Source organism: Caenorhabditis elegans, chromosome I (assembly GCF_000002985.6).
Source record: "Caenorhabditis elegans chromosome I".
In the NCBI taxonomy this organism is placed as follows: domain Eukaryota; kingdom Metazoa; phylum Nematoda; class Chromadorea; order Rhabditida; family Rhabditidae; genus Caenorhabditis; species Caenorhabditis elegans.
The window spans coordinates 8,291,131-8,318,267 of NC_003279.8; the positions used below are offsets into that span (position 1 = coordinate 8,291,131).

At 35.3% G+C, this 27,137-nt stretch overlaps 5 protein-coding genes and 3 non-coding genes across 11 annotated transcripts; 3 read left to right on the forward strand and 5 right to left on the reverse strand.

Moving 5' to 3' along the window:
* Positions 1-168: 168 nt before the first annotated feature.
* npp-2 (Nuclear pore complex protein Nup85) lies at positions 169-2,510 on the reverse strand (the record flags this gene model as incomplete). The annotated part of the gene is made up of 6 exons (NM_059855.7): positions 169-347; positions 397-1,027; positions 1,095-1,228; positions 1,453-1,782; positions 1,835-2,370; positions 2,417-2,510. 6 exons carry the CDS (start codon positions 2,508-2,510, stop codon positions 276-278), a joined length of 1,797 nt encoding a protein of 598 aa, NP_492256.1. The 3' UTR covers positions 169-275.
* A 1,233-nt stretch (positions 2,511-3,743) lies between these two features.
* mei-1 (Meiotic spindle formation protein mei-1) lies at positions 3,744-5,810 on the forward strand. 2 transcript variants are annotated; one of them, NM_001383460.2, is made up of 4 exons: positions 3,744-3,928; positions 3,979-4,317; positions 4,364-5,091; positions 5,411-5,810. In NM_001383460.2, exons 1-4 carry the CDS (start codon positions 3,752-3,754, stop codon positions 5,592-5,594), a joined length of 1,428 nt encoding a protein of 475 aa, NP_001370150.1. In that variant the 5' UTR covers positions 3,744-3,751; the 3' UTR covers positions 5,595-5,810. The 2 variants fall into 2 exon arrangements, with proteins under 2 accessions (NP_001370150.1, NP_492257.1); NM_059856.9 differs by having other exon boundaries at positions 3,751-3,928; positions 5,420-5,781.
* On the reverse strand, positions 5,787-16,436 carry abts-1 (Anion exchange protein; the record flags this gene model as incomplete). 3 transcript variants are annotated; one of them, NM_001380825.3, is made up of 11 exons in its annotated part: positions 5,793-6,274; positions 6,614-6,925; positions 7,014-7,145; positions 7,406-8,065; positions 8,369-8,733; positions 9,207-10,353; positions 10,715-10,903; positions 12,513-12,616; positions 12,985-13,251; positions 15,094-15,152; positions 16,373-16,436. In NM_001380825.3, 11 exons carry the CDS (start codon positions 16,384-16,386, stop codon positions 6,164-6,166), a joined length of 3,360 nt encoding a protein of 1,119 aa, NP_001366789.1. The 3 variants fall into 3 exon arrangements, with proteins under 3 accessions (NP_001129776.1, NP_001366789.1, NP_001367194.1); NM_001380826.1 differs by lacking the exon at positions 16,373-16,436 and adding an exon at positions 11,767-11,928 and having other exon boundaries at positions 6,164-6,274; positions 15,094-15,292; NM_001136304.5 differs by lacking the exon at positions 16,373-16,436 and having other exon boundaries at positions 5,787-6,274; positions 15,094-15,509.
* On the forward strand, positions 14,358-14,572 carry F52B5.9. Its single transcript, NR_050301.1, has one exon. It is a non-coding gene; the product is annotated as an Unclassified non-coding RNA F52B5.9 (non-coding RNA).
* A 76-nt stretch (positions 16,437-16,512) lies between the features above and the next one.
* F52B5.10 lies at positions 16,513-16,603 on the reverse strand. The gene has a single exon (NR_050302.1). It is a non-coding gene; the product is annotated as an Unclassified non-coding RNA F52B5.10 (non-coding RNA).
* Positions 16,604-20,969: 4,366 nt separating this feature from the next.
* On the forward strand, positions 20,970-20,990 carry 21ur-15539. Its single transcript, NR_050303.1, has one exon.
* A 1,000-nt stretch (positions 20,991-21,990) lies between these two features.
* On the reverse strand, positions 21,991-24,302 carry F52B5.7 (C2H2-type domain-containing protein). The gene is made up of 4 exons (NM_001026309.6): positions 24,120-24,302; positions 23,519-23,642; positions 23,025-23,436; positions 21,991-22,461 (listed from the first exon to the last, which is right to left on the reverse strand). Exons 1-4 carry the CDS (start codon positions 24,186-24,188, stop codon positions 22,191-22,193), a joined length of 876 nt encoding a protein of 291 aa, NP_001021480.1. The 5' UTR covers positions 24,189-24,302; the 3' UTR covers positions 21,991-22,190.
* Positions 24,303-24,772: 470 nt separating this feature from the next.
* On the reverse strand, positions 24,773-27,120 carry F52B5.2 (Protein kinase domain-containing protein; the record flags this gene model as incomplete). Its single annotated transcript, NM_059858.7, has 4 exons — positions 24,773-25,374; positions 25,668-25,901; positions 26,294-26,578; positions 26,989-27,120. The coding sequence occupies 4 exons, from the start codon at positions 27,118-27,120 to the stop codon at positions 25,120-25,122; spliced, it is 906 nt and encodes a 301-aa protein (NP_492259.1). The 3' UTR covers positions 24,773-25,119.
* Between the last annotated feature and the right edge of the window lie 17 nt (positions 27,121-27,137).

Here is a 27,137-nt window from a genome sequence, read left to right on the forward strand (position 1 = left end):
CAGAAAAAAGAGGACGAGGGAGCTGACGAGGCCTTGTGGACGTGCAATGGGGCACGGTTGCATAGCACATAGGTCACTATCGATCTCTGGGGAAAACTCGAAAAGAAGGTAGGTTGGCCTCGAAATTCAACGAGTTTGTGTGGAAAACCAAGTAATAGTAAAAAAATTAAGAGATGTGATCCTTATTCACATACAAAAAATTAAATTTTCTGAGATCCCAGAACAAAAAAGAACATCGGCAAATGTAAATAAAATAAAATTAATTCATAAATTATTCAAGAGCACGCAATTCCTTTCGCAATCGAGTCTGTCAACTTGAGCATTACCATCTTTTTGAGCACTTTCACCTGTAACAATTTATAATTATATGATCATAAAAATGTCTATAAAACTTACCTTTTTCATATAATTATCATTCAAATCTCGATGTTTATCAAGCGTAAACGTTGACAAAAAGGTTGAGAGCTCATAGAGAATCTCCTTGGAAAATCGGATTCCAGCACGCCCATCCTCTTTGATAATCGTGATTAAATAATCGAAGAGATCATAGTAATACTGAGTTGGAACATCAGGCATCATAATAAGCGGTATCAGATGTTGAACACAGTCCAGTACATCACCACAGTGCATCATCTTCACAAATCGTTGATAAGAGTAGAGGAAGGTAAGAGATGGAAGTGAGAGTACAGAATGATTGGTTATTGAAGATAAAACTCTTAATGCAGCCAATTCATCCTTCGAACTTGAACCAACAATTCGAGATACTGTCCAGTCAATTGTCTTTTTGGATCCAGTTTTCAACGCCCAAGCGAGTGTTGAACTCCAATGTCCTTGCTTCAGATACCGGAAAGTCATTGTATTTGTCACACAACTTTTCGCGTCTTCCAGTCGATGCTCTTCACATATTTCCAGCAACTGCTCAGCCATCTCATCATCCTCAATGTGAAGCCCTTCGATGTGTGTTTCGAGACGTAGAAGTCCTTCGGTACCACACGCAATAAGATATCCGGCTCCGATTTCCCACAGACTATAAAAAATTTGTGAAGTTATATTTTAAAATGTTTTTTCAGTAATTAGAAATTTCAAAAACTAACGGAGAATGAGAGATAAGAACACTGGCGTAGTCCAACATGTGCATTTTCCTCATCACTTCAAACTCGGGATCCAATGTGGATTTGTGAATAAGATCAACCAGGTGAACTGCGAGCCAGGGATTCGAGGCAATCAACTGAAATTTTATTCAGTAAAATTAATTAATTCTTATTTAAAACAATCTAGAATTTATTTTGAAGAAAATTGTTAAATATTCTTGAACATTATTTTGATTTTTTTTTATTGGGATAAAATTGAATGAAATGTTCTGTCGCCGTTTAATTAATCGTGAAAGAAATAGTGAGCCTATTTTCAAGAGATATTTATATTTAATTTAATTTCTTGAATAAAAACAAGAACCTGTTGAAAGTTAATATCATCCTTCGAAATAAGACACCAGAATACATCATTTTCCTTTGCACCCTCCTCTTCCTCTTCTCCAACGAATAGTGTTCTACACTCATCAGCTAGCTCAATGAGCTCGACATGTCCGGCGAATGGATTCTTGACAAGCACAAAGAATGGCAGAAAATGCCACCACGTGTCGAAAATCCGTGAAGCCATAGATACGAGGTATCGTTCCTCACCGAGTAGGAGCTTCGTAAGATATTTGAAATTTTCGTTGCTCCCGTACTTCCCACTTGTCAAATTTTCACGCATGATATCCTTCCATTCATTTACTGTGTTAGCCTGAAATAAGAATATTACGAAGTTTAAGAATTATTATATAAATGGGTCTTACTAATGCTTCGTCGACTAAGTTTTCGGGATTGAAGAATGTGAGAGCCTCAATGAATGCATCACATTCTGATCCGCCTCCATGTAGCTCCAACAGTTCAACACAATCGCTGAAATTGCAACTAAGCAAGCTGACTGCTACTCCCTTCCAATATTCTTCTGGAATCGTCTTCCCCGGATGCAGATATTCCACAGCTGATTCCATGGCTCCTCTAGAAAACGTGAAGCTCTGATTGGCCCATGAAATAAGATCCGCACATATCGAGCTATCACCTCTTCCAAACCATAATTTCTCGTAAAGTGACCACAAAGCAAAGTCTGTCATGAAGTCGGAACTGCTGTGAGACACGGCGGCATTGTAGAGAACTGAACGATAAGCTCGAGAGAATGTGCAGCAAGTAGGCGTGTCTAGAGGTGCATCAGGTGAGGAGCCTTTTTGACATTTATCAAATACAGAATACATTTCGATAACAAGTCGTCTGAGATTTGGTGTCGCAAGAATTTGTCGATTTTGTGAAACTTTCTCGACCAAGACTGTTTCTGAAAAATCTCTTATGTTGGAAACTGAAGAAGATGCAATTTTTACCTTTATTTGAAAATCCTTTTTTATCTGTTAGGAAGGCGAAGACCGTGGAGGAGTCGCTGACAGCTATCCCGAATTCTCGAGCGACATCCGTCATCTGAAAGAGATACTAATGTCATGTGAAGTGGTATTAAAAATATAGTAAGCACGGTAGAAACATTAACTTATAAAATTGAGATTTCTGATAAATAAAATTTTTCCGGGAGTTCTGTAAAACTTCTTACGGTTTTAACTTGATAATTCCATAGGGTTTAAAATTTCCTTTTGTTTCTTGAGTTTCTTCTCGGAATTTGAACAAAAATAACGCGTTTAATCTCGAATCAGTACAATGATGGACTACACGGCAGTTTTAAAAAACCAATTAATAATAATAATCCTAAAAAATGAGAAGAATATTTAAGAAAATGTAAAAGTTTTCCGCGGAATTCCGCTAAAATTCGAAAATTGAAAGTGTTCAAATTGCAAGCGATTGTGCATTCAGACGTGACAGTGTCTGGGGTGTATTGCGTACTCGACATTTTAACTGACGACACTTGTACTTTTGCGCCATACTTCCGGAGCTCCAGCTCCGCGGAGCCCTGAGCAATTATTTTTTTACTTTTTATGAAAAGCTTTCTATAGATATCTTTTAAGAAGTTACACTATAATTGTGCAAATCAAACTGGCTCCGGACAACACAAATTTCGTCTATACCTTTATGATCTTTTTTTGTTAAACAAGTGAAACAATTATTTCCTTTTCAAACTGCTCTTGTTTCTTCTCTTTATTAATCAATTTTTTTTTTTTTGCTTTGTGTAAATTAATTGTTTGTCGCGGATGAGCTAATTCTGAGGTTTGACCAGCAGAAATCTGTTTTCTGAAAAATCAATAACTCGCCGCTTAATTTTGGTTTTATTCAAGTGATATGCAATTAGAAGGTTCTAATCATTTATATCTCGCTGAAAGATCTCAGATTTCAAGCCTTTTGCTAAGGATTTAATTCCTAAAACTTTTTTTGACCTATCATTTTTTGTGTGATCTACCGCTGTAAATACTTGTTGTTTTGCGGCTAAACTCTTTCAATGTTTCCAACAAGTGAGCCAATATCAAGTAAAAAAAGAAAAATCGTTTTCTATTCAACCATTTTATTCTGTAAATAATATTAAATTCATCTTCACGGTACAATCTTCTTCTCCCATCTAATAAAGTCCACGCACACTCCGTTCCGTCGTTTCCCTATTCGTTATCATTCATCATCTTGCCATTTTCTTCTCCGCCAAATCCCATTGTCTTATACTAAATTTCATCCTCTCGTCTGTAGAAGTGTATATTATTGAAAAATTAAAGTATATTTTCAGGATGAATGGGGATGTGCAGTCAGTCATTCGCGGATATCTGGAGCGAGCCCAAGTCGCGAAAACAATGTCCGATGCCGGACGATGGAATGAGGCTGGTGATCTTCTTCGTCAGCTCATGACAGATGTCAAAAGCTGTAAAATTTCGGCAAGCAACAGAGACGAGCATGACGCAAGAAATGTACGTAATATAAATCTTTTAAAAGCTTGTTGAATTATTTGAAATTTCAGACATTCCTACGAGCCCTAGAGGCTAATTTGAAGCTTGTCCAACAAAATGTGCGCGATGAAGATGACCTACACGAGGCGATGACGCGACAAAGTGGAAGTCCAGAGCCACCTGCAGACCCAGATGTTTGGTCCAAACCATCGCCACCGTTACCATCCTCATCGAAATTTGGAGCAACAAAGAAAGGAGTTGGAGCAGCAGGTCCACGTCCCAGAGAAATATCAAAGTCAACGTCGTCGATGAGCACGAATCCGGCTGATGTGAAGCCTGCGAATCCAACACAAGGAATACTGCCTCAAAATAGTGCTGGAGATTCATTCGATGCATCGGCTTATGATGCGGTAAGTTATTATGTTTTCCAGAAACAAAAATCAGAAATCTTTTCAGTACATTGTTCAAGCGGTGCGTGGTACAATGGCTACAAATACGGAAAATACAATGTCTTTAGATGATATAATCGGAATGCACGACGTGAAGCAAGTTCTGCACGAAGCCGTCACTCTTCCACTCTTGGTGCCAGAATTCTTCCAGGGTCTCCGTTCACCATGGAAAGCAATGGTTCTCGCTGGACCACCTGGAACTGGAAAGACTCTTATCGCACGTGCGATTGCTTCAGAGTCTAGTTCAACTTTTTTTACCGTTTCCTCGACTGATCTGTCCAGCAAGTGGCGTGGTGATTCCGAGAAGATTGTTCGTCTGTTATTCGAACTTGCACGGTTCTATGCTCCATCCATAATCTTCATCGATGAGATTGACACACTTGGTGGACAACGTGGAAATTCTGGAGAACACGAAGCGAGTCGGCGTGTTAAATCCGAGTTTCTGGTACAAATGGACGGGTCACAGAATAAATTCGATTCGCGACGTGTATTCGTGCTGGCCGCCACAAATATTCCATGGGAGCTCGATGAGGCACTCCGAAGACGTTTCGAAAAGCGAATCTTCATTCCACTGCCAGATATAGATGCAAGAAAGAAGCTTATCGAAAAATCAATGGAAGGAACTCCGAAATCCGATGAAATTAACTATGATGACTTGGCGGCAAGGACTGAAGGATTCTCAGGAGCTGATGTTGTGTCTCTATGCAGAACTGCTGCTATCAATGTGTTGAGAAGGTAGGTAGCAGGAATGTGCAGAAAATCTTTTTGGAAAACGTGCTTGTTTCAATAAGATAATCCAATATTTCGAATCAAAAACTGGTATAGAAATGGCAACTTTCATGCACTATTTAATGTTTTTAAACGCTTGTAGACAAAATTAAATAACATTTTAAGATGAAATGAACCGTTTTTATAAATTTCGATATCAATTTAAGATTGAAAAGTTGGATTATCATAATTAAAAAAAAGCCAATTTTGTACGTTTGCTGAAAAAATTTTGCTAATCGCGATGTTGCAACACTTTTTTCAAGAATCGACACTAAGAATCCTTAAGATATTTCAGATACGACACCAAATCATTGCGAGGCGGGGAACTGACAGCTGCAATGGAATCACTGAAAGCCGAACTCGTGAGGAACATTGACTTTGAAGCAGCTCTTCAAGCAGTTTCACCAAGTGCTGGTCCAGATACAATGCTCAAATGCAAAGAATGGTGTGACTCTTTTGGTGCCATGTAAATCAACTATTTATTGTGATCTCCTTTTAGTTTAAAATATTGTGGCCTAGCTTTGGTTTTTGAAACTCTGAAACATTGTACAGATAAAATTTTCAAGGCCACCTTCATCCAAACATCTCTCCCCGATTCACTCTTTCCTGTAAAATACTTATTGGTTAAATTTGTATGTAAAATGAATCATTTTGCCACTCACTGGATTATTTGGAAATATATAAAAGTTCATTTGTGAAAGAAATATAAGAAAAGAAGACAGTGAAAAAAAACGATACAGGAAAGAAAATAAACATCGATTAGAAAAGAAACTGAATAAAAAACCGCCCTTATGAAGGGTAACTATTAGTGGATAAGTGTTTAGGAAATTTCATGTGTGAATTTTAATTGTCTAAAAGGTTAACATTTTGGAAGAAGAAAGATCAAAAAAAAAAGAAAGCAAATTTTGTGGAACACGATTCTCTTACGGGGGATAACAAACGGAATTATGACGGTGGACTGTAAGGAAAAATTGAGAAAGATCTGTGATGGGCTGGACCACGATAAGAGGAAGTGGGGAAGGCTTTCAAATTAGAAAAATTAGACTTTTGGTTCATCTGGATTAGTTTTTGGTGGTTCCTCATCCTTCAAAAGTGGAGTATTTTCAGTTGTTAAATTCGATGTCGAAGTGTGTGGAGACGGACGAATTACCTGAAAAACAGATCGTTCAGATATTTTACTAAGTTTAATGGCAGTTTTGGAATGACAAAGAGGCGGAGTGAAGGTTTTGCAAGTCTGCCGCACGGTTTTATGCACGATAAAATTGCTTTTTTCAAATGTAAAACACTAAATGAATAATTCAAAACGAGAATTTTCGTCCAAACTGTAAAACTATGCCGGTAAAATTAATTCACACTTGTCCGTGTGTAATACAAAATCCTTCGTAAATCGATATGCATCAAATGTGCCGCAGCTTTGCAAAACCTTCTATTTTTATCCGAAACTGCGACTTTTAGAGGTTTATCGTTCTCTTTGGATAGTAATTTTTACCTTAATCATAATCGGATCATCATCATCCTCTGGTTGCTCAATTGGAGCATCTCTACTTGAAGTTGGATCCGATGAAGCTGGAACATCACGAACAAGAGAATTCTTTGAATCAACTGATGTAATATGTTTCCACATTCCACTATTATTCACTTCCTTTGTCAAATTAATCGAATGTGATGGTTCTTGAATTGCTGCCAATGGAATCTTAATCACATTTCCTGATGCCATTGGAATATGCAAATGAGCTTCGGTTTTCACGGCGTGGATCGTGGCCTGATTCTCATTGTCAAACTCGATTTCGACGGCTTCTCCCTGAAATTGCAAAATAAATGTAATTAGATAAATTATTACCCTCTAGAAATTTTTAATTCATAAGAAAATTCAAAATCCAAATCCTCACCTCACTCTGACGTCTCTTAGCATCTTCCTTCTTTCTGAGATGGAAATCTGGCATCGGATCGTCCAAATATTTAAGATCCGTAGTTGTGAACGCTTTCTCCATCATTTTACGGATTGCAACCATGACGACAAGCTGAAATTAAGAGTATTTCAAAAAATTTCATTTTAAAATTCTTTCTCGTAATTTCACAAGATTTTGACATGCCAAAATCACCAGGTTAAAGCGAGATAAACGACCAAATATGCAAAAAAAGGGTATAAATTTAATTAAAATATTTTAGAAAATTCTGGCCCTTTCGAAATTTTGATCAGTCATGAAACATTTTTGGAATTTTTTAGAAAGACCTCCTTATGAAATTATTTTTCTATTAAAGAATTCTTTTTAAAAAGTACCATAATTGGGAACAATATGGATGTTGATTTAATTGATTTGATGACCCAAAGAAGAGCAAGACATCCAATTTGGAAGGCAGTGAACAAATGAATCTTTCTGATTGGAACATGACGAATATAAATTGTATCTGGTTGATATTTCATTGGCATAAACAGAAGAAGAGTTCGATCGAATAATTGAATTCCGCCAAGTGCCGAGATACCCATGTAAAGGAATACTCCATAGAGTACTGGCATTGGAATACGTCCGAGAATATTGGTTGCGAGGACGGATAGTCCAATAATCAGGAAAGTGACAATTCCAGTGACACGTTGTTCACGAACTCCGACGAATTGAGCAACTTCTCCCGGTGCTTTACATTCTGATTCGACTTTAAGTGAATTAATATGATTGATTGAAAGAACAGTGGCAGCGACATAGATGGGAAGTCCAAGGAATCCAACCATTAGAATTGAAACAGAAAGAACGAGTAGATCAAGATGATATCCACATCCTTTTTTCAATTTATTCTCTTTTCGATTCACGATTACAGTCGTAATTTGTTGATCCATGAATATGAGGATACATGCAAGAAGAGCTGGAAGAATTGCAAGTGGGGCAGTCCACCATTCATTTGCATCGAATGGAGGAATAAACCAACCACGGCCTTCCCATGTTGGCTGAAAAATATTTCATTATTAGAAGACAAGAGTTGTGCAGCACATTTACAATTTTTTTTTTCATCGTTGTATTGAAGTTCTTTTTTTGGAAATAAATAGAGAAGTATAGAGAAATATTTCTACTTTCTGAAGATAACATTACTTTAAGTTAAAAGTTTTGAAAAGTTTATCAAAAACTGCCGTGGCAACCGAAAAAAGGCTTCGATGAGAAAAAGGCAAATTTTGTAAATTTTGCCAATGCGCCTAAACCCATGGCCTCTAACATTTTGAAAACTCAATTTAACATTTTTCATTCCAACTCACTCTGAAAGTACTTGGAACGTTTAGTTTTGGTGTGTTAACTCCAACGAAAATATCCACAAAAGTCATCGAAGCGATGGCAATCATAACTGCGAAATCGGAAAGAAGTTGTCGAACACTTGATGGGAAATAACACGAATTTCGCATTTTCTTGAGTGTTGTAGCCAAGAAGAATGTTCCAACGGTAAGAAGAATCGACATAAGAAGTTTATCATAAAGTGGGAAACATGTAGTTCCATCAAATGATCCTCCAATTGTACGGCAGTCGGTTAGATTGGCAGCTGTATAATCGATGAAAGTGTCATTGAAAGCGATTGGTAGTCCTGTAGATTTGATGACAAGGCGAGCATGATCAGGAGAGACGCTTGCTGGAAAAAATTAATTTAGAATCAGAATAAAATATTAAAGGTGGAATTTTTTGTCGAAAAATACTCTAAATTTTGTTCAAAACACTTAAAATCTCAATAAAACACACTATAAATGTTTTCGATAGATGCAAAATTTTCAGTTCAAACTTGGCAAATTGGCAAAATATAGAAAATTTGGGATTTTTTGAGAAACTAAAAAGATAGAAAATAGATTATGTTCGAAGCCAAAAAATAATTATTTATCAAAACATTTTTTGCTCAACTTCTAATTTTTTTTTGAAATATCAAAAAATGAAATTGTAAATTCTGATATTAACGGAAAGTTTTCAAAACCACTGCAACGAGAAGTTGGCAACTACAGTACTCCTTAAAGACGCACACCTTTTCGAATATAAGAAAATAGGTCGCTTCGAGACCGGGTACGGTACTTTTAGCAGCATTTCAAATCTGGATAATAAAGTGATGAAGCTTACGTTTTCCAATTGGAGGAACACAAGAACAGAATCCTCCCTCAACAAAGTCACGAGAATAGTTAATCATATCCAATTGTCCCTTAATCTTAACCAACTTCATGATTGCTTCATAAATAAAGATGACTGCAATCAACGTGGCAAATGACTCTTCCGTGAACCGAGTGATAAATGAAACCAATGCAGATGCATCAGTGACAACCATAAGGAATATGATCACTGCAGTCCAGACATGAACCCAGAATCGGAAACTCAGATAAACAATTCCAAAACGATGACAGAAATCGAAAACGATTGTCTCGAATACCAAAACAGGACCAGTTGAACCAACTATAGTGAGGGGTTGTCCAGCGAAGAAATGATAGATAACACCACAAAGTGCTCCACCAAATAAATTTTCCATAGCTGCCATTCTTTGATGTGTTGCTTCTTCGAGAAGACCTCCGAATGTGACAATTGGGGCCAATAGTCCGAAATACATGAAACAAATTGAAGCAAGACATTGAAGATTGAATGCATCAGTGAAGTCAGATACAAAGTGTGGTGCTTTTCTCTTGATATCCAAAATTAGGCCACCGAATAGTTTTCCTGTTCTTTTAAGTGCTGGATCATCGCCATGTGAATGGATTTCTTCTTCTTCTACCACTTTCTTCACGTGCTTATGAGACGATGGTTCCACTAGAAGTTCTTGTCCAATCTGTTTTCTTTTTTCCTGTGATGGAAGTTTACTTGGTGGCTCTATACGAATATTTGGATCCCATTCACCGGGTGGAAGTACTGTTACTTGATCCAAAAACTCATCAATTCCATCTAATAAATCATCCACATCACGGGCTCCATACGCAACATCATGGAAGATCTCATCAGCCATCAAAGTTGCAATGGCTCTTCCGATTTCTCTGTACTGTTGACCGTGACCTGTAGGACCGAGAAGAAGGAAAATGAATCTTGTTGGAACTGGAACTTCTGTAAGATCTCCTAATTGATTGGCATTCTTCAGACGTATAAAGCAACATATATGACGGGTCAGGAAATCGACTTCTCCGATTAATACGTTGCTGGCCTCTACACCGGCTGGTAGTTTCTTTAGAAAATGTAAATTTCCTTTTGAAGATTCTTCACTCGAAATGTCCTTTGGAACTGATTCTACCTGAAAATTATGTAATTTAAATTCAAGTTTCGGAAAATGGTAGTATAGCATGTTTTTATCTTTTTTGAAATTATTACCAAAATTAGAATAGGCTCAGACAATTTGAATTTTTGAAATAACTTGAAATAATCTGGGCGGAATGGGCGGAAAATTAGAAAAAGACGACAATTTACAATTTGTATTTTTCTTCTTTTTTTTAAACCATATTCGTTTTTTTTGTGGAAATTCGGTATTTCAGACAGTATTTCAGATTATTTTAATTTAAAATCTCCATTCACGAAACTTAAAATTTTTTTCACTGTAAAATTGGAAAAAGAGCGTATTTTATGAGTTTTGAAGAAAAATAATCTTAAAATATTACCGTCGGAAGAGTAAGTTGATTCGACGATCCAGATGGTGCTCCAGCAGTCTGTGACGTCACAGGACCTTCCGGCTTTTCTTCGATTTTCGACAAATTCTTTCCGTGTGAAAACGATTTTCCAATATCAGATATTGACCGTACAGTACTAAGAAATCCACCCTTCTCTCCACCGGCTCCATTCTTTTTTGCCTGAAAATGTCCAAATAGTTCAAGTTCAAGATCCAAAAAACGGGGACATCAGAAACGGAAACACGTCAAAAATCAAACAACGTGCCTACTAAGACTCTGCTGGGCTGCTAAAAATTGAGAGTAAACATTAAGAAGAAATCATCATGGTTCTCAGCGTGTGCTCATTACGTCATGACCTCTACGAAAAAAACGGGGAGTGGGAGCACACGGCTGATAAGGAAAGATATCAGCTGGCGGCAAAGTTTGAATTACGACATTGTTGCAAGATGGATGGCAGTGCGAAAATGTAAATAGAGTTTTTATCAATTTTGCAGAAAAAATAATTAATGAAGATGATTGGGTGGTTGATTGAAACAAATATATTTTACACAAAAAATTTTATAATTTGTTTTGATGTCTTTTGTAATCGTCATAAACAAAATTTGATTAAAAAAATTGAATTTTTCTGTTAATTTTTTAAAAAGATTTTTTAGAAAATCAAAAATTTTTTAAAAATTCGATTTTTCTGAATACAAAAAAGGTTGTTTCGCCCTATTTCCACACTTTTTTTTTCGAAAAAAAGCTTCAAAAATATTTTTTTTTTCGCCAAAAACAAAAAAATATATAGCCCTGGTTGGTTACTGTATCGGGGTACTGTATTTTTGTTCACATCTAGGTCAATATTAAATTCCTACGAGACTCTAGCATTAATTGGTTCTTTTTCAAAAATGTCTTGGTGGACAACATCAAAGTAAAAACGCCGCCATTTTCTTATCATTTTTGAAATAACACAGAGTGAGGCTAAAAGGTCTAAAAAGTAACAATAAATATGTTAACCTTCTAGATTAATGTTATTCTATATATATATGACAAAGATCACACACTTTTCGAATTGAAATGGTCAGTAAAATGTTAGATAAGCACTCATGAAAGACCTGTTGAGAAGATGAAAGAGAATGACTTGAAAAGCTTGAGGTTCGTGAAGTAGATGGGCTTGAAGAAGTCACTAAATCGTCAAACCAGCGTGAGAAGGCCCAGAATGGTGGCTAGAAATATTTGCAAGAAGAGAGGACGAGCCAAGATATTCAAGACACGCTCTCTCATAAATAATCATTTCAAATATTTTTCCTTTTTTCCTATGATAAAAATGCTTATTTTAAAAGTGTAAGTTTGATATAAAGTCCTATGAATTAAACTTATTTTTGTAATTTAACAAAAATTTGCGGTTTTGTGTTAAATGCCAAAAGGTGTGCGCCTTTAAAGAGTACTGTAGCTTCAAACGTTCGTAGCTGTGAAATTTTTATCGATTTTTAAAAAAATATTTTCTTGTTGAAACTTATGTGTGTTAATTTTTTTGTTAGGGTTTTCCACAAAAATTGTTTAGCAAAAACTTTGAAAAATCGATGAAGTTCGAAGCTATAGTACTATTTAAAGGTGCACATCTGTTTGCATTTGAGAAAAAAATGTCGCGTTGAGACCGGATTTGGTTTTTTTAACGTGAAAATCGAAAAATTTCACGTCTGGGTAATAATTTGAATGTTCAACAGAAAATGCAAGTATTATTAAATGTTGGGAAAGGGTGGAGGGGGTTAAGTTGTATAAAATATATGAGAATTTTTAAAAAACTTACTTGTTCGTACTGATGTACGTGCTTTCGAAGAAGAATTTCACGAAGTTCCTCTCGATTTTCACTTGGTAAATCTCCACTTTTCTCTAGGTTTTCGATTACAGCGTCTGGAAAAATTGAAGCAATTTTTTGTGATTTATATATTTTTGGATAACAGTTTTGATATTACGAAGACGCAGAAAAACTTGTAATTTAAAATGGAGCGCGCTCCGCCCTTTAAAATTGGGTCTCGTTAGGTATTGGCGGGAAAATTGTAAATAAATTCAAAAATATTCGTTTTTTTCGTCTTTATGTTTTTTTTGTTATTCATGATTTATATGTCGACATCTCAACATAATTTTTTTTAACTGAAAAAAATCGAAAAATGCTTAAACAAGTGAAGTCGGTAAAATTTTCTGCGACCCATAATTTACTTCTATAATTTAAACTCGAAATTATTGGCCTCTAAGACAAATTAAAAATAGTAAAAACTCACTAAAAATCGATGGAATATCAGTTTCAGCCAAATCATTCATAAAATGTCCATTCATAATGCAACTTCTTAACTGGAATAATGAATGAAGGGAGAGGGTTGCCACGTGAGGCTTCGACCATCTGTTACCACCCTGTTCGACATCTTCTTCGAACTTTACCCATCTCGCAGTTTCTCGCCATTCTTCGTTATTCAATTCTCCCATTTCTGTGAACAAAGCAGGCGTATTCTCCTTTTCCTTTAGAAGAAACATTACTCGGGTTCCAGGGGCTGAAAATATTTTAATTAATATATTAATTGCCAAATTTATAAATAAAAACATTTATTCACTTTTTCAAATAATCTAAAATCTCTAAAACCTTCTTACAAAAATGATCGGCATTCTTCTGGCTAAGACGAGTGATGTGTTCACAACTTGCGCAGTATTGCAGCATTTTTCACGAATTTCAGGCATAGAATTGCAGAAGACAATCGAACCACACATACACACACACGATAAAAAAGTACCGAGTGCGAAGTATTAACACGCTGGTGCTTATCAGCAGCTTCAAGTCTTCTGATTACGATTGTTGCAATTGACTTTACTTAATGATTGATGGGGGGAAAGTAGGCGGAGGAGGTGGTCATAGAAGTCTCGATTTTGAATAAAGAAGAGACAGAGCATGTTCAATGAGAGACTTAAACCTCTTATAAATGGAAATGTCTCGAATAGTTTCCCAATTGTCGTCATAGGAAGCTATTGTCAGAATTTGGTAAGGCACTATCTTGTGAAGATTTTGTGGTTTTTGTCTTTGAAATAATTAGAGTTTCTATTTTGAACATGAAGATTTACTTGAATTCTGATATACAGAATCGATTGTACCACCTCATATTGCTCAGATTCAGCATTGAGGATTCAGATTCCGTTTTAAAAAAACGCGTTTTAGAGGACGTCCCCTATGCCAGACCTAGAAAAAACAAATCAGTTAATGAAAATGAGACATTTTCCCGAGTATTCTAGTTTATGTACATAATCTTCTGTGAAGTCATTCCATTTCTTGTAAAGAATTTATTCTTGCGAATGACGACTACTTACAATTCACTTCCATTCTTTCTCGAACGACTTGTGGTTTTTTACTTCTAGTTGACGTGCCTAATTACTCATTCCTGAAGCTCTTTTCACTTGCTCCAAACACACACACAAGAGGCCACCAACAAACAGTTGTTATGAACCAGGAGAAAAATTCCTGAAGCGTGTGCGTCTGTCTCATGCTCCCTTCAACTTTTGTTGGGCCCCCTGTGTGGAAGAGCTCTAAGCCCACGAGAGAGAGAGAGAGAGTGAGGGAGCCGAAGAGAGAACATGATTGACATAGGACATAGGCGACCAGTAAACTGGGCTACCTACTACGCGAATGCTTTTTGTGCTTTCTGCGTGTGTATGTATGCGCGCGGCAACGGGGCCCAGCGGAGCACACGCTCTGTTGTGTACGCGGTGCACCCGGGGGCTCATCCGCGGAGGGTTCTGAAGAAGAAGAAGCACATAAGACGATGTAGACGACGAGGACGATGAGCGGGCCGTTTCCTTTCTTCCCCTATGGTCTCTCGAGTTTTAGAAGAACGTGAAACTTGGCGGGAATTTCACGTGAATGCTACTTTTCTCTATTCGATCATCTGACTCTGAGCACAGAGCATTTTTTGTTCTCGATGAGCTAATAGCAAAGAGTACAATGGAATTGTTAATGGAGATGAGGGTGAAAGATGCATCAGCCCCCTGCGATTGACAATCTAACAATTTCCCTTCACAAGAAAACATTCATTTCTAGCTTCGTACACTTTTTCTATTTATCCAAGTGTCTTGAAGCAGAACAACCAAGTTCTGTAACCTAGGCAACACTCTCTCTTGATAAAAAAATCGCTTGGTATATATACTACTAACAGAAGAAGTCACAGTAGAACTTATTAGCCATAGAAATCACAGTTTCTGTGTCTGCAAAAGAATCTGCAAAATAAATGTCAATAACAACAGAAACTTTGGTCTAAGAAAAATTTACAAAAATAGAGATCTAGGTTGATTCAATTTTTGTGTTAACTTGTGTTTTCAGAACAAAAATTTTCAGAAACAAAATAACTTACCGAGTGAAGAGAGCTCGATGCTCTGCGATTCGCGACGCGCCTTCGACATCCGACGTCTTCTGGAATTTTCGACATGAACACCCATAGACATCCATAAGGATCCACGAGATTCTCGACTACGAGAACTCGAGCCTGGCGGCTCACAGGATCGAGAACGTGCGATTTTCGCTGGCGATTCTTCGTCAGTTTCTTCTTCCATTTTGGAATTATTGGGAAGTACGATTCGGTTCAGTTTAATAACAAGGGATGGAGAGCTCGAATTATGAGAGCTCAATTAAATGAGTGGATATATGAGATGCTTGAACCAAAAAGGGGCGTGTTAGATGGATGACTATGCTGTAGAAGCTGTGTTGCCTCTGAATCAATAGAAAGCGTGTTTACATCTGCGTCTCGCCCATCAAAAGCTTCTCTAGAAGAGCCACATGAGCTCACAGCAAGGCCTTCTATTTAATTCGACTACGGCTATGCCTCTTGTTTTTTTCTTATTCCAACTGCCTCCTTGTTATTTTCTGAACCAAATCGAGCACTTTCTTCAAATTCCATTATGGGAGAAGTCGAGAAGAGGAAAATGACGCTTAGCTATTACGTTTGAAAATTTTGATTCTTTTCTTTTTTTTCTTAGTAGTAATCGATTCTCAAGCAATTAAGAGTTTTTAAAGCTTTGCACTTTAAAAGATATTAGAGTTTAGAGTTATTTCTATGCTGATACGGTTTTAGACTTAATTTAAAATAATTTAGATTCATATTCACTAAAACTTTGAAAAAAATTTTTATTTTCGAGGCTTCAATATTGTATAAAAAAAGGTATTTATATTTTTAGAGATCATATCTCCCTTTTAAAATTTTTAAAAGCGAAAAATTAGAGAGAATCGATGATTTTTTATTTGAAATTTTAATAATTATTTAATAAACTTTACTTTTTGAATACAAAATGTTTTACTAAATAGCTTGAAAACTTTAGAATTTTTTATGATTTTTCTCATTGAATTTTAAAAAATTGCCAAATAGTTTTTTTTCAAGATTTTAATAGTGTATTAATTTTTTTGCCAAAAAAATACTTTTAAAAAAAATTCCAGTAAGAAAAATTTAAATTTTTTGAAAATAGTGTTTTAATTCTTAAATTTCAGACTTCATCTTCTCCAATGTCTGTATATTTTTTTAATTCATCTGGTCCAATACGTGCGAAACTCAAATAAGTTAAGCAAATATTTTCCGAGAGGATAATCTTTTGTTTATTTTTTATTTTGGATTTAAATTTAAAAAATAGGTAGAAACTCACACAGAATGCGTCATTTTCTTAATTAGTTGTTGCTTCGTTTATTGCATCCAGGAGGTTTTGTTGCCTGAAATAAATTAAATTTTCAGATATATTTGGAAATGTGAGAATTGTGTGAAGGAGTGAGAATTCTCTCTCTTTCGGAGAATCAAAAATTCATAGTGAAACGGGGGAAAACTGGGTGTTGAGGGGGGGACACTGGGGCCCAGAGCACAGCAGCCGAAGAGGAGTAAACCGAGGGAAAAAGAAGAGGGGGAGGAGTGGAGAGGAGACACTAAAAGTTTTCGGAAAGAAGATGGAAAAGCAGGAGAAAGAAGAGGAGGAGCATGTGAAAAGTCAGTTGAAAAAGAACAGTTGGTACCCTCTTCAATTGGTATTATACGTTTTATGGTACAAACGATTAACCGAGATATTCACAATTTTAGCTGTACTCACAGAACTTTGCAGCACTTTTATTCGGCATTTAGGGAAATCTATTTGTAAAAAATTGCATACGATGAATGAATGAATGAATGAACAAGCTAGTCAGAAGTTTTAAAATTTTTGAAAAAAAAACATGTGTACTTCGGGATATGGACGCAAGTGCCAAATTCGATTCGGGCATTTCTTGACTAATGATCATTTTTACCTAGTCTATTTATCTTATACAACTTTTACAAATGCTTTATAAAATCTCCGACGGAAAAGTAGATTTTCCTAAATGGCGACTCAAAATACTGCACTGGCTCAGTGTACCAGGCCGCACCGTTCAGTGATATTCCCTATCATTATCTGTTAAGAATGGAGTGCTTAACGTTTTAGAGGTCAGTACTTTTTTTGGTGTACTTTTATCGTTTTGTTGTTCACTTGTCTACGTTCAAAACAATGGGTTTTCTGCCAAATATGCCAGAGGGACTTTTGAACAAGCGTGTCGGTTTTCGACTTCCCGGAAAATCTGAAAAAATGTTGTAAAAATAAACAACACTTCAGTTTTTATCAAATTTTATTTTTTAAAATGTTAGCTTAAAATTTTAGCCATTTTCTTCTTTTTAGGAGAAAATAATATTACTGAACACATGCTGAACATTCTGAATATTCAAGATTATAAAAAATGACATTCAAAACAAGCTGTGAATCAAATAAGCCATTTTTGGTTATTTATTTACCAAAATTAATAGAAACCATGGAAATATTTTTCACAAACGTCTACTTCAACCAAAAATTGCGCGCCGGGAATCGGGAAAACTGAAATAAATTCGATTATAAAGTAAAGTAAGGTTAACTTGAAGATCTCAAAATCGATGAATCAACAAAAAGTCATTGAATTCTTCTTCCCATCTCAAATTTCAACGAATATTTGAAATTTTCATTTTTGTTTCTTTCAAAAATTAAACAGTTCATCCCATTCCGTTGCCACAGAAGCATTTTTCAAAGAAAAAGAAGATATATATATGTCTCTTTTTTGAGGTGTAATTCGATTTCATCTCACCGAGAGCCGCGAGTGTCGAATTTCGACGTGTGCGCAGGGCGAGCACGCACACACAAGAAAGGAGGAGCCAAAAAAGTTTTAAACAGAAAAACATAAACAACCGAAAGAAAAAACATAAGCAGAAAAACGAAGAACACATTTTTTGGCGATCAAGGCGGATTTTAAGGTGATAATTGTTTTCTGGGGATTACTGGATGATTTAGAAAATTTTAACGAATTATTTTTTAAAAAATATAGATATTATAACGTTTAAATATAGGGGAAAATCAAAATAAACGACGAGAATTGGGAACAAAGAAAAACAATTTGAATTTTAGTTAAAACTGAGCAAGTCGCTGCGAGACCCAGGTGAAAATCTGCATATGTACCTTTAATTTACTACGGTAATTACTGTTAAATATAAAAAATTATGCTGAAATTATGAACAATTGTTGTGTTATAACACATGCCACGAACTTCTAAATTCCCCCCATTTTGCAAATGGAAGAGGTGGCTGTGAAAAAAGCGAACCTCGACCGGGGGTCGCGAGCGCGCGACAAACGGGAAAACTCAACCAAATTTCGCATTTTCGTTGCTTTTATTTATTATAATGCATAAATGAAATACAAAATCAAACTAAAACGTGTTTTGAAACCCATAAAAGCAACAAAAATGCGAAATTTCGTTGAGTTTTCCCGTTTGTCGCGCGCTCGCGACCCCCGGTCGAGGTTCGCTTTTTTCACAGCCACCTCTTCCATTTGCCAAATGAGGTGAAATTAGAAACCCGTGCACATGTTAACAATAACGTCGCTGCGAGACCTATGCAAATATCAATATAAAATCTTTTTAAAAAAAACAAAATGAATTGTATGAGCGTCTCTTTCCAATTTCGATTTTTTAGAAGTATTGTGAACGAAATAAAAGCTGCTTGGTTTAAACCATGGTTTACCAAATACAGTACCTCTATATGTAAATTCTAACATAATTACATAAATATTTAATGACATTTAGATCTGCTCATGAATGATTCATTTTTGATCGTTTCTGATCAATAAGCATAGTTCAGTAAGAAATGTTGACCAAGAAGAAAATCACTATTTTGGCAAAATGCCAAGTTTACGCGTTTACGGTGTATTAAAGGGTAAAACCCAGTCCTGATTTGATCAGTTTAGTCTAGACCCATTAATTTTTAAACCATTGAGACAATTTTGAGCCGGTCAATTCAAAGACAATACCATTTGTAAAGCATCAAAAGTAAGCTAGGAAATGAGTAATAGTGACCCAAAAGAGACCGGCGGAGGAGGGAGAAGAGGTCGTCAAAATGTAAACTGTTTGCCCAGGCTGCATAAATATTTATCTCGGAGAGCCCGTCTTTCATTTCCAATCGGTTCTTTCCTCATTGAAAATACATAAAGACTGCAAAATTGCGCGGTGATTTGATTTTAATGATATCATTTGATAAAAGAGATTTAGAGATTGTAACGAAATGAAAATGTTAGCTCTGTTGATCAGAAAACTATTTTGTTCCTTTTTGTTTAAAAAACCAAACTGAAAACCTAGATGTTTGCCGTTATAAATTTTATTCGAAAATTATTTTTTCAAGTTTTAAATTATGCCAGAAATTTGGATAGATGAATCAAATATGAGTAATTTTTCACAACAAAGTTAACTGCAGAGCACTGGGTTTTTGGAAAGAAAAGACTATTACAACAAGGAAAAAGAGGCAGAATTCAATCAGTTTATCAAAGATCTCAGTGGAAAGTGCACAACATGCTCTGCCTCTTTTCACATGTCGACTGGGAATGTCTCAAGGCAATTTTTTTCAAAGACCCTATCTCAGGGGAGGAAGTTTTTAAAACAAAATAACTATTTTTCAATACTTGTGAAGTAGATGTACCCCGGAAATTGCTTTTAATTTGTAAAATACTGTGAAGTAGTAGTTATTTGAACGGTGTTTCATTTTCAGAATTAAATGTATTGTTATTGAAGACTTAGTAAAATACAATCATAGTAGTATAAAAATGACAAAATACGGTATTTATACAGTCCAAACATGTTTGTTTTTCAAAAATTTCAGTCATGTTTTGGCAAATTGCCAATTTCTACGATAAATTTGGTCTTTTTGAGAATTTAAAAGCACTGTTGCAAATTCAAGCTCCTACAATGTTTAAATACAAATAATCAAAAAACTAGTTGTAAAATAAGAAAAAAAATCTTTCGTAAAAAAATCCGTAGGAGTGGCTTCAATCATATTTCCGACAGTCGTCACCCAACTTTTCATTGAAGTATTAAAACTCACAGCAAGTTTTTCACTTGGCAATGTGGTATTTAACATCTGCTCTTATTTGTTCAAAAGTTGAAGAAAATTGGCAAAATGCCAATATTGTTGAGAACATTTGTAATTATTTGTGACACCTCATTTCTAAAGGTGAGATTGATTGGGGGTCAGTGTAACATGATTTGATGTGTCTGAGAGGTAGAATAAGTTTACAACTGAGCAACTAATTAGTTTGGAGTACATTTAAAAGCAGTCTGTTTGACGGATTCCATTATTCCAGCCATTTCCTTCATTGCCATTAGACTTTCTTTTGTATGTCACAAAAAATTAATGTGGTAAAAAACCCAAGAAAACATTTGAAAATAGTAAATCATTCATTAAAAACTAAGATAAACAAGCCAACAGACATTCGTAATATGTTGTTCCAAAGTAAAGGAAGCCGAAATATTGTATACATAAGAACCGACTGGTACATATCTCCACATGGAACAACACCAGAACGGGGCTGAGTCATTCTTTAACACGAAAGAAAAGGCAAAATGGGTTAACCTTCAAAAGTTGAATAACATGGAAAAGTTGCAGTTAAACAGAGAACACGATTTCCAGGCACGTCTTTTAATCATATATACATTTATTCAGACAAAAATTCGCTTGCTTGTGACATACTAAACTTATATTCGGAAAATTAAAATTAATATCTGATAACGGTAGTTAATAAATTAAAATTTTGAATAAAGACAAAAACGTCTCAAAATTACTGTGTCCCCATATTGGCCACCTTTAAAGCAAAGTCAGCCATACTGATAAACTTTTGGACAAACTTTGTTTTGTTTCAATGTTGCGTTTAGTAGCAAATTATGCTAAGCTGAAAACAATAAAAGTGTTGTTGATCTGTATCTTCTTCATTATTCATGAAACATTTTAACCCGTTTTATAATCTTTCAATCTATGTTTTATTGCTCATAAAGTACATTTGGTTCTTTTTTTAATTGCATTTGAAATCTTTGTTTTTGAACATTCTAAAGGTTTCAAACTGCAACAATGCCCAAAACGTTTCAAAATTACCTTTTTTTTTTGAAAATTTGCCAATTTATCAAAACTCTGACATAAAATTGCTTGAAATATGGACTAGTTTATTATGATATTCAGTCATGCCTTCTATTTTACAACCACGTTATATAACCCGACCTGTAGCTTTTGAAGCTTCAAAAATAAACACTCTGGATGAGTAGACAGTTAATCTACCAAATATTATATTGCTGTTCCTAGTAGAAAGGTACACAATTCCATTTTATAACAGATCGGAAAAAGCATAAAAAGCATAAAAATTGGTCGCTATAGTTGGTCCGTCAAGTAGTTTGACATGCCCATAACTTTTCTTCATTTTCTTCGCCCGCGCCAAGACTCCGCCTACTTTTTCCGTGGTCCAAGTTTCACCTCTCGACGTCACTTGCACAAAGAAGACGACAAAAAAGAAGGCGAATCGAAGGAAAACGAGGAATGAAAAGGAAAACGAAGCTGCGAGAGAGGGTGTGGATCCAAGATTTTGAAGACTTTATACAGGAAAAAAAAACACGGAAAAAGATGCTCTCAAAAAAGATGTTCTCCCATGGGAAGGAAAGACCGACAATCTGTCACAACCAACTCTCTAATGCGTTTCTCGTTTTTTCAGTGCAAATTGGAATGAAGGATGTCGGTCCTTCGATTTTCAAAAAAAAATGCAAATTGTTCTATGACACCGTGATTGGTGACTGGTGCTGACTATTATGTGATGCTGTGCGAGCTGGTTGAGAAGGGCAAACAGAAGAGTTCCGTATATTTTCCACTCCAAGTTGGACAAAGGATGAGAATCGGCAAACTATGTACCGTCACCAAGGAATCCAGTGAAAATGTAAGAGTTTAAACATTTAATTTTTAAAAATATTTCAGATCGATGAAACATTGGTAAAGACAACTTTTCAAATTTTGACGAAGTATACTTCTGAGAAAATATTAGTGCGAGAGAAAAGAAAATTGTTTTATGGCATCTTGATTGGAAAGACCTAAAAAACGATAACACCCATCTATTGAATTTATTGATGTACATCATCACAAAACTATGAAGAATCTCCGAGATCTTCATCACTTTCAACACCGGCATCTTCTTGGTCATTCTGTTTTTGTTCCCGTTTTTGCATATTTTGAATAGTTTGTTCCATTTCTGGAAAACAAGTGAGCACTGTCATCTTGAGTTCTTCATCTTCGTGTGGTAGCAAACAATTCTTCACATCAACTTTTCCCTGAAGACCATGAACAGTTCGTGCGTGGACTACCATATTCGATCGATGACGATTCTTTGTTCCGCAGTTTTTCACGGGGCAAATGTATCTAAAAAATTGGATTTTTTAAGTAATGGATAAGATTTTTATAGGTTATGTAGGCACCAAGTGCCTGTATCAAGATACACGTATTGTTTACAGGTTCTTTAATTTTTTTCAAAGAATTAAATGAAATTAAAAAGTAGGCTGTAGGTAGGTACGAAGACAAGCGTGCCTACTTAAAATTCCGATATTATTACGGGAACACTAAATTCTGAAAATGCGTATTGCGCAACAGGTTTGACTTGCAAAATATCTCGTAACGAAATCTACAGTAATAGTTTAAATAACTACTGTAGCCTTTGTGTCGATTTAAGGTCTCGATTTTCGAAATGAATTTTCGAAATGAATTTCTTCAAAAAATTGAGCCCGTGAATCGACATAAGCGCTACAGTAGTCATTTAAACAATTACTGTAGTTTTCGCTACGAGATATTTTGGGCATCCACAGCCAAATGAATACACCCCGCCCCTAGCAGAGAGTTATCATTTGACCGTGGAGCGTGCTTGCACATCGATTTCAAAAGGCGTATTTTTTGCGTCTCCATAATAATAAAATGTAAATAAGTTTTACCTTTGAAGAGATGTATGAATAATTGCATGATTGCTCCGTTTATAATAATCCAAATGGTACGCTTTAATCATTGCACCGCACATATGACATTGAAATGCACCATTTTGTCTTTTGATTGGCGTTTTCGTTATTGTAGAAGTATTGACAGCCGGTGTTGATGTCATGGATGATGATGACTGAAGTTGATCCAAAAACGATGAACCAATAAAAGAGTTGTTCCATTGATTTACATTCGATTCAAGCATTGAGTCAAGACTTGGAGTTTGAGAATCGGATGCAGGTTCCTCAATTTTTGGTATTATATGTGAAAATGAGCTTGGAACAAGGTCCTTGACTGGAGGTGTTGGTGAGATACGGATCATCTTTTTTGGTGGTTGTTCAATTGGTTCCAGGCATTCAGATGTTGGAATTTCTGAAATTTACATCTACAATTGTACAAAACTAAACTATATTCCCATAAAATCTATAATTTTTCAAGTTTTTTAAACACTCACTTGTTGCAGTGTCTTCAGCCGGAACCTTTTCTTCACAAATCTTTGATCTTTTCAGTTGCTCTCTTTCAGCCGCATATTCACCAATATCTCTGGTTATTGTGAATCGGGATTTTGTTCGTGTCATCTGAAATGTATACCGTTATTGTCTTTTTCAATTAGAATATATATTTTTCTAAAGCGATATCATCTCGCTGTTTGATATCGGCAAAGCCATTCCAGTATGACGTCATGCGATTTATTTCTGAGTGACGTCACACCATTTCCAAATTAAATATCTCACTTTTGTGCACTTTTCAAAAAACCAAAAAAAAAACCACTTTTTGTACTTTCATGTCTTCTCGTATTTTACAACAATTAATTTTACAAGAAGTGGTTTTTAGTATCTAATTCTTTTCAAAAATTATGAATACTTATAATATTGTTGAATATTTCTTTGCCATATTACTCAAGTTTCAATCTCATAGTCAGCTCAATATCTTTAACAATTACTGAATAAATCCAAAAATTCAAAATTGTCATACATTTATACGGAAACGTGGGTGCGAAGAAGCGGTGATAGGAAAATGGAAAAATGAGATCCATGAAATTTTAAACTGCTTACCAATAAATTGAGAATATCCGATGCATTCTCATTTTCAGAAATTTCAATGACAATATACGAAGTCGTCATTTGGAATCAATAGTGTACGTAGTAGTGGATGAAATGGAGTGTCAGTGTTATGGGGAAAGTGAGACGCAGAGAGATAGAAATGCAGCCATATTTCCCATTATACTCATTGAATGGTGGACGACGAGTGAGAATTAGAGAACATGGAAATGTGAGAGAGTGTAGAGAACAGAGACAACTGCTTTATATTCCATTAATACTCTCACTTTTCAATAACCGATTGTGGAACATTTCCAAAATTAATATTATCAATCGTAATTTTACACGATTTTGGAATGACTTCTTAAAGGAGCACAGATTTATTCAGATGAGTTTCGGCGCGTAAAAAAGTTTATGGTAGTTCTTTTTTTGAATTTTCAACGAATTCTTCCTCGATTATTTTCCTTACATTCAAAAACGCATTTTTCAATTAAATGACTCATTTTTAGCGATTTTGGTCGTTTTCTTTCTGCTTTGTAAAAAATATTTGTAAATCAGTTTTCAAAGTAAAAACTTGTGAGAAAACTTCAAAAATCCCAAAAACGGAGTAATTTCATGGAAATCATGCTGTTGTGCGATATTACATTCAATCAATCCAAAGAAGTGAATGGGTCCACATTTTACTTTATCTTTTAAACAACATTCAAATTATACACAACAATATCAAGCAATTAACAAGAATTACACGTGATTTGGGCGACTAGCCGTAATGATTGAGGTAATATAATAAAAATATAAACATATGTGGATATTTAGCAAATGAAAGTGATAGCATAACCAGACAATATTGAAATAAAGTGCTTAATTGGAATGGGAAACTTACAAATTTCAAAAAAAAATGTGTTGATCTAGAAAACTTTTTAAAACTCAAAACAGGCCTTGTTTTCTAGATTCGTCTGTACTTTTAAAATTAAATAGAAAATTGAATTGGAAATAGTAATAAGAATAATTGAAATTAGTTAGCCTGTGCACTTGCCTCCTTTTTGAAATATTCATGATTGAGAACTTGTGATGCCATCAATCGCTTCGTCGGATCATACTTCATCATTTGTTCCATCAAATCAGCTGCTTCTTTTGTAATATTCTCGATTTTCGAAAATGTTTTCTCACCAACGGGTGGCAGCTCGATGGATTGCATTAAGGGAAGTTTGTCCATTTCCGGCCACGTCTCCTTCGTATGATTTCCAAGAAGAAGACGAATTGCATGGATCTTCAAAACAGAAAATTATCATTTCATATATTAAAAGTGGAGTAAAATAATTTTGAAAAGTGATGACTTTTATAGAATTTATAAAAAACTTTCTAAATTTGTTATGATTTTTCCAATTTTGAAAAAAATTAGAGAAAAGATGTTGCGTTTTCCGGCAATACAGTTCGGTTTTTCTTTTGTTTTATATATCTAAACATACTTTGTCAATTTTTGAGACATATTTTCCGCAAAAGTTTTTTAAAATTAAATCTACCAGTTTTCATGAACTCAAAAAGTTAGAACAAACGACTTACTGTTTGCAAATTGGAATTCTGAGAGAAAAGATGACTTCCTTGAAACATTGCACCCAAGACGCAAGCAGCAGCCCAAATATCCATAGATTTAGTGTTCTCCTTATACCCCAATATATGTTCGATTGTGAGATACGGTAGGGTGCCAGGTTTAACAACTTTGTCTGAGGTGCTGAGAACTGTCTCCCCGAAATCAGCAATGCAGATGGTTTCACCGTCGATCAGCAAATTTTCCGGCTGAAAATATGAATATATACTTTCAAGCCAATGTCCACTGTCGGCTCTAAAAAAATGTTGAAAAAGTTTTTTCAAGTGGCAAGCATTGAAAAATCACAAGAAAAAGAAATGCATATATGAAAACTTGTTTTGTTGAAGTTAAATATCCGTGAATTTTGCAACCAGCAGCGTCGCATAGAAAAATAGGCGGAGCGTAATTGCGCAACTCTGCAGCAACGGTTTCCCCGTTTTTTTTTAAATTTCTCTCAATGAAGTTTCGATTTTACTGTTTTCATTCTTTTTTCGAATGAAAGTGTTATCCAATTTAACATGTTTTAAAATCAAACATCCGCAGTCTTTTTGCAAAATTCACGGATCGATAATATGAACAGTACACGACGATATATGCGAACCTTAATATCTCTGTGAATGTAATCCATCCGATGAATAAATTGAAGTCCTTCCATCAATCCTTTCATATACTTTTGAATAGTAGATGGTTGAAGTCGTTGGCGGTCGCCGAGTATTCCGAACAAGTCAGTTTCATAGCGTTTGAAAACCATTCCCAAACGTATTTCTGGGGTTTCGAACGATTTGAGCATTTCAACGATATTTCGACGTTGTTCATGATTTGTCAAAACGTCCAGGTATTTAATTTCGTCTTCTCCGTATCCGCACTTGAAAAATTTGATGATAACCTGCAATGATTTCTATTAATACTATTAATAGTAGAATATTGAAAACGAGATTCAGCAATAAATTGCTCAATTTCCACAAATAAACTATTTTTTATGATGAATCCATAAAAATCTGATTTTTCTTGTTACTTTTTTTTTTCAAAAATTGCTTTTCTGCGAAACATTCAATTTTTGAATCGCCGAGAAGCGAATGACTACAGTAACCGCTCGAAAATTAGAGACCCGACGAATCGGAGGAATCCCCCATATAATTATGCGGGAATTTCAAATTTTGTTCATTTTTTCTTTAATAATCGTCTCCCAAAAGACACCAAATTTAGTTTTCGAACACGTGCGAAGGTTACAAATTTTGAAATTGCCGCACTAATTTTTTGTAGTGAAAAAATAAATAAAATTATATATTTATTTACCTCCTTCTTCTCTTCATTGCCCGATTCTGCCAAAAATACCATCGCTTCCCCCGAATCATTTAATTGTCTTCTCAAAGTGCATCCTCCTAAGATTACACCAGGTTCGTACATAGACTTTTTTTCATTGTCCATCTAAATATACAAAAAAA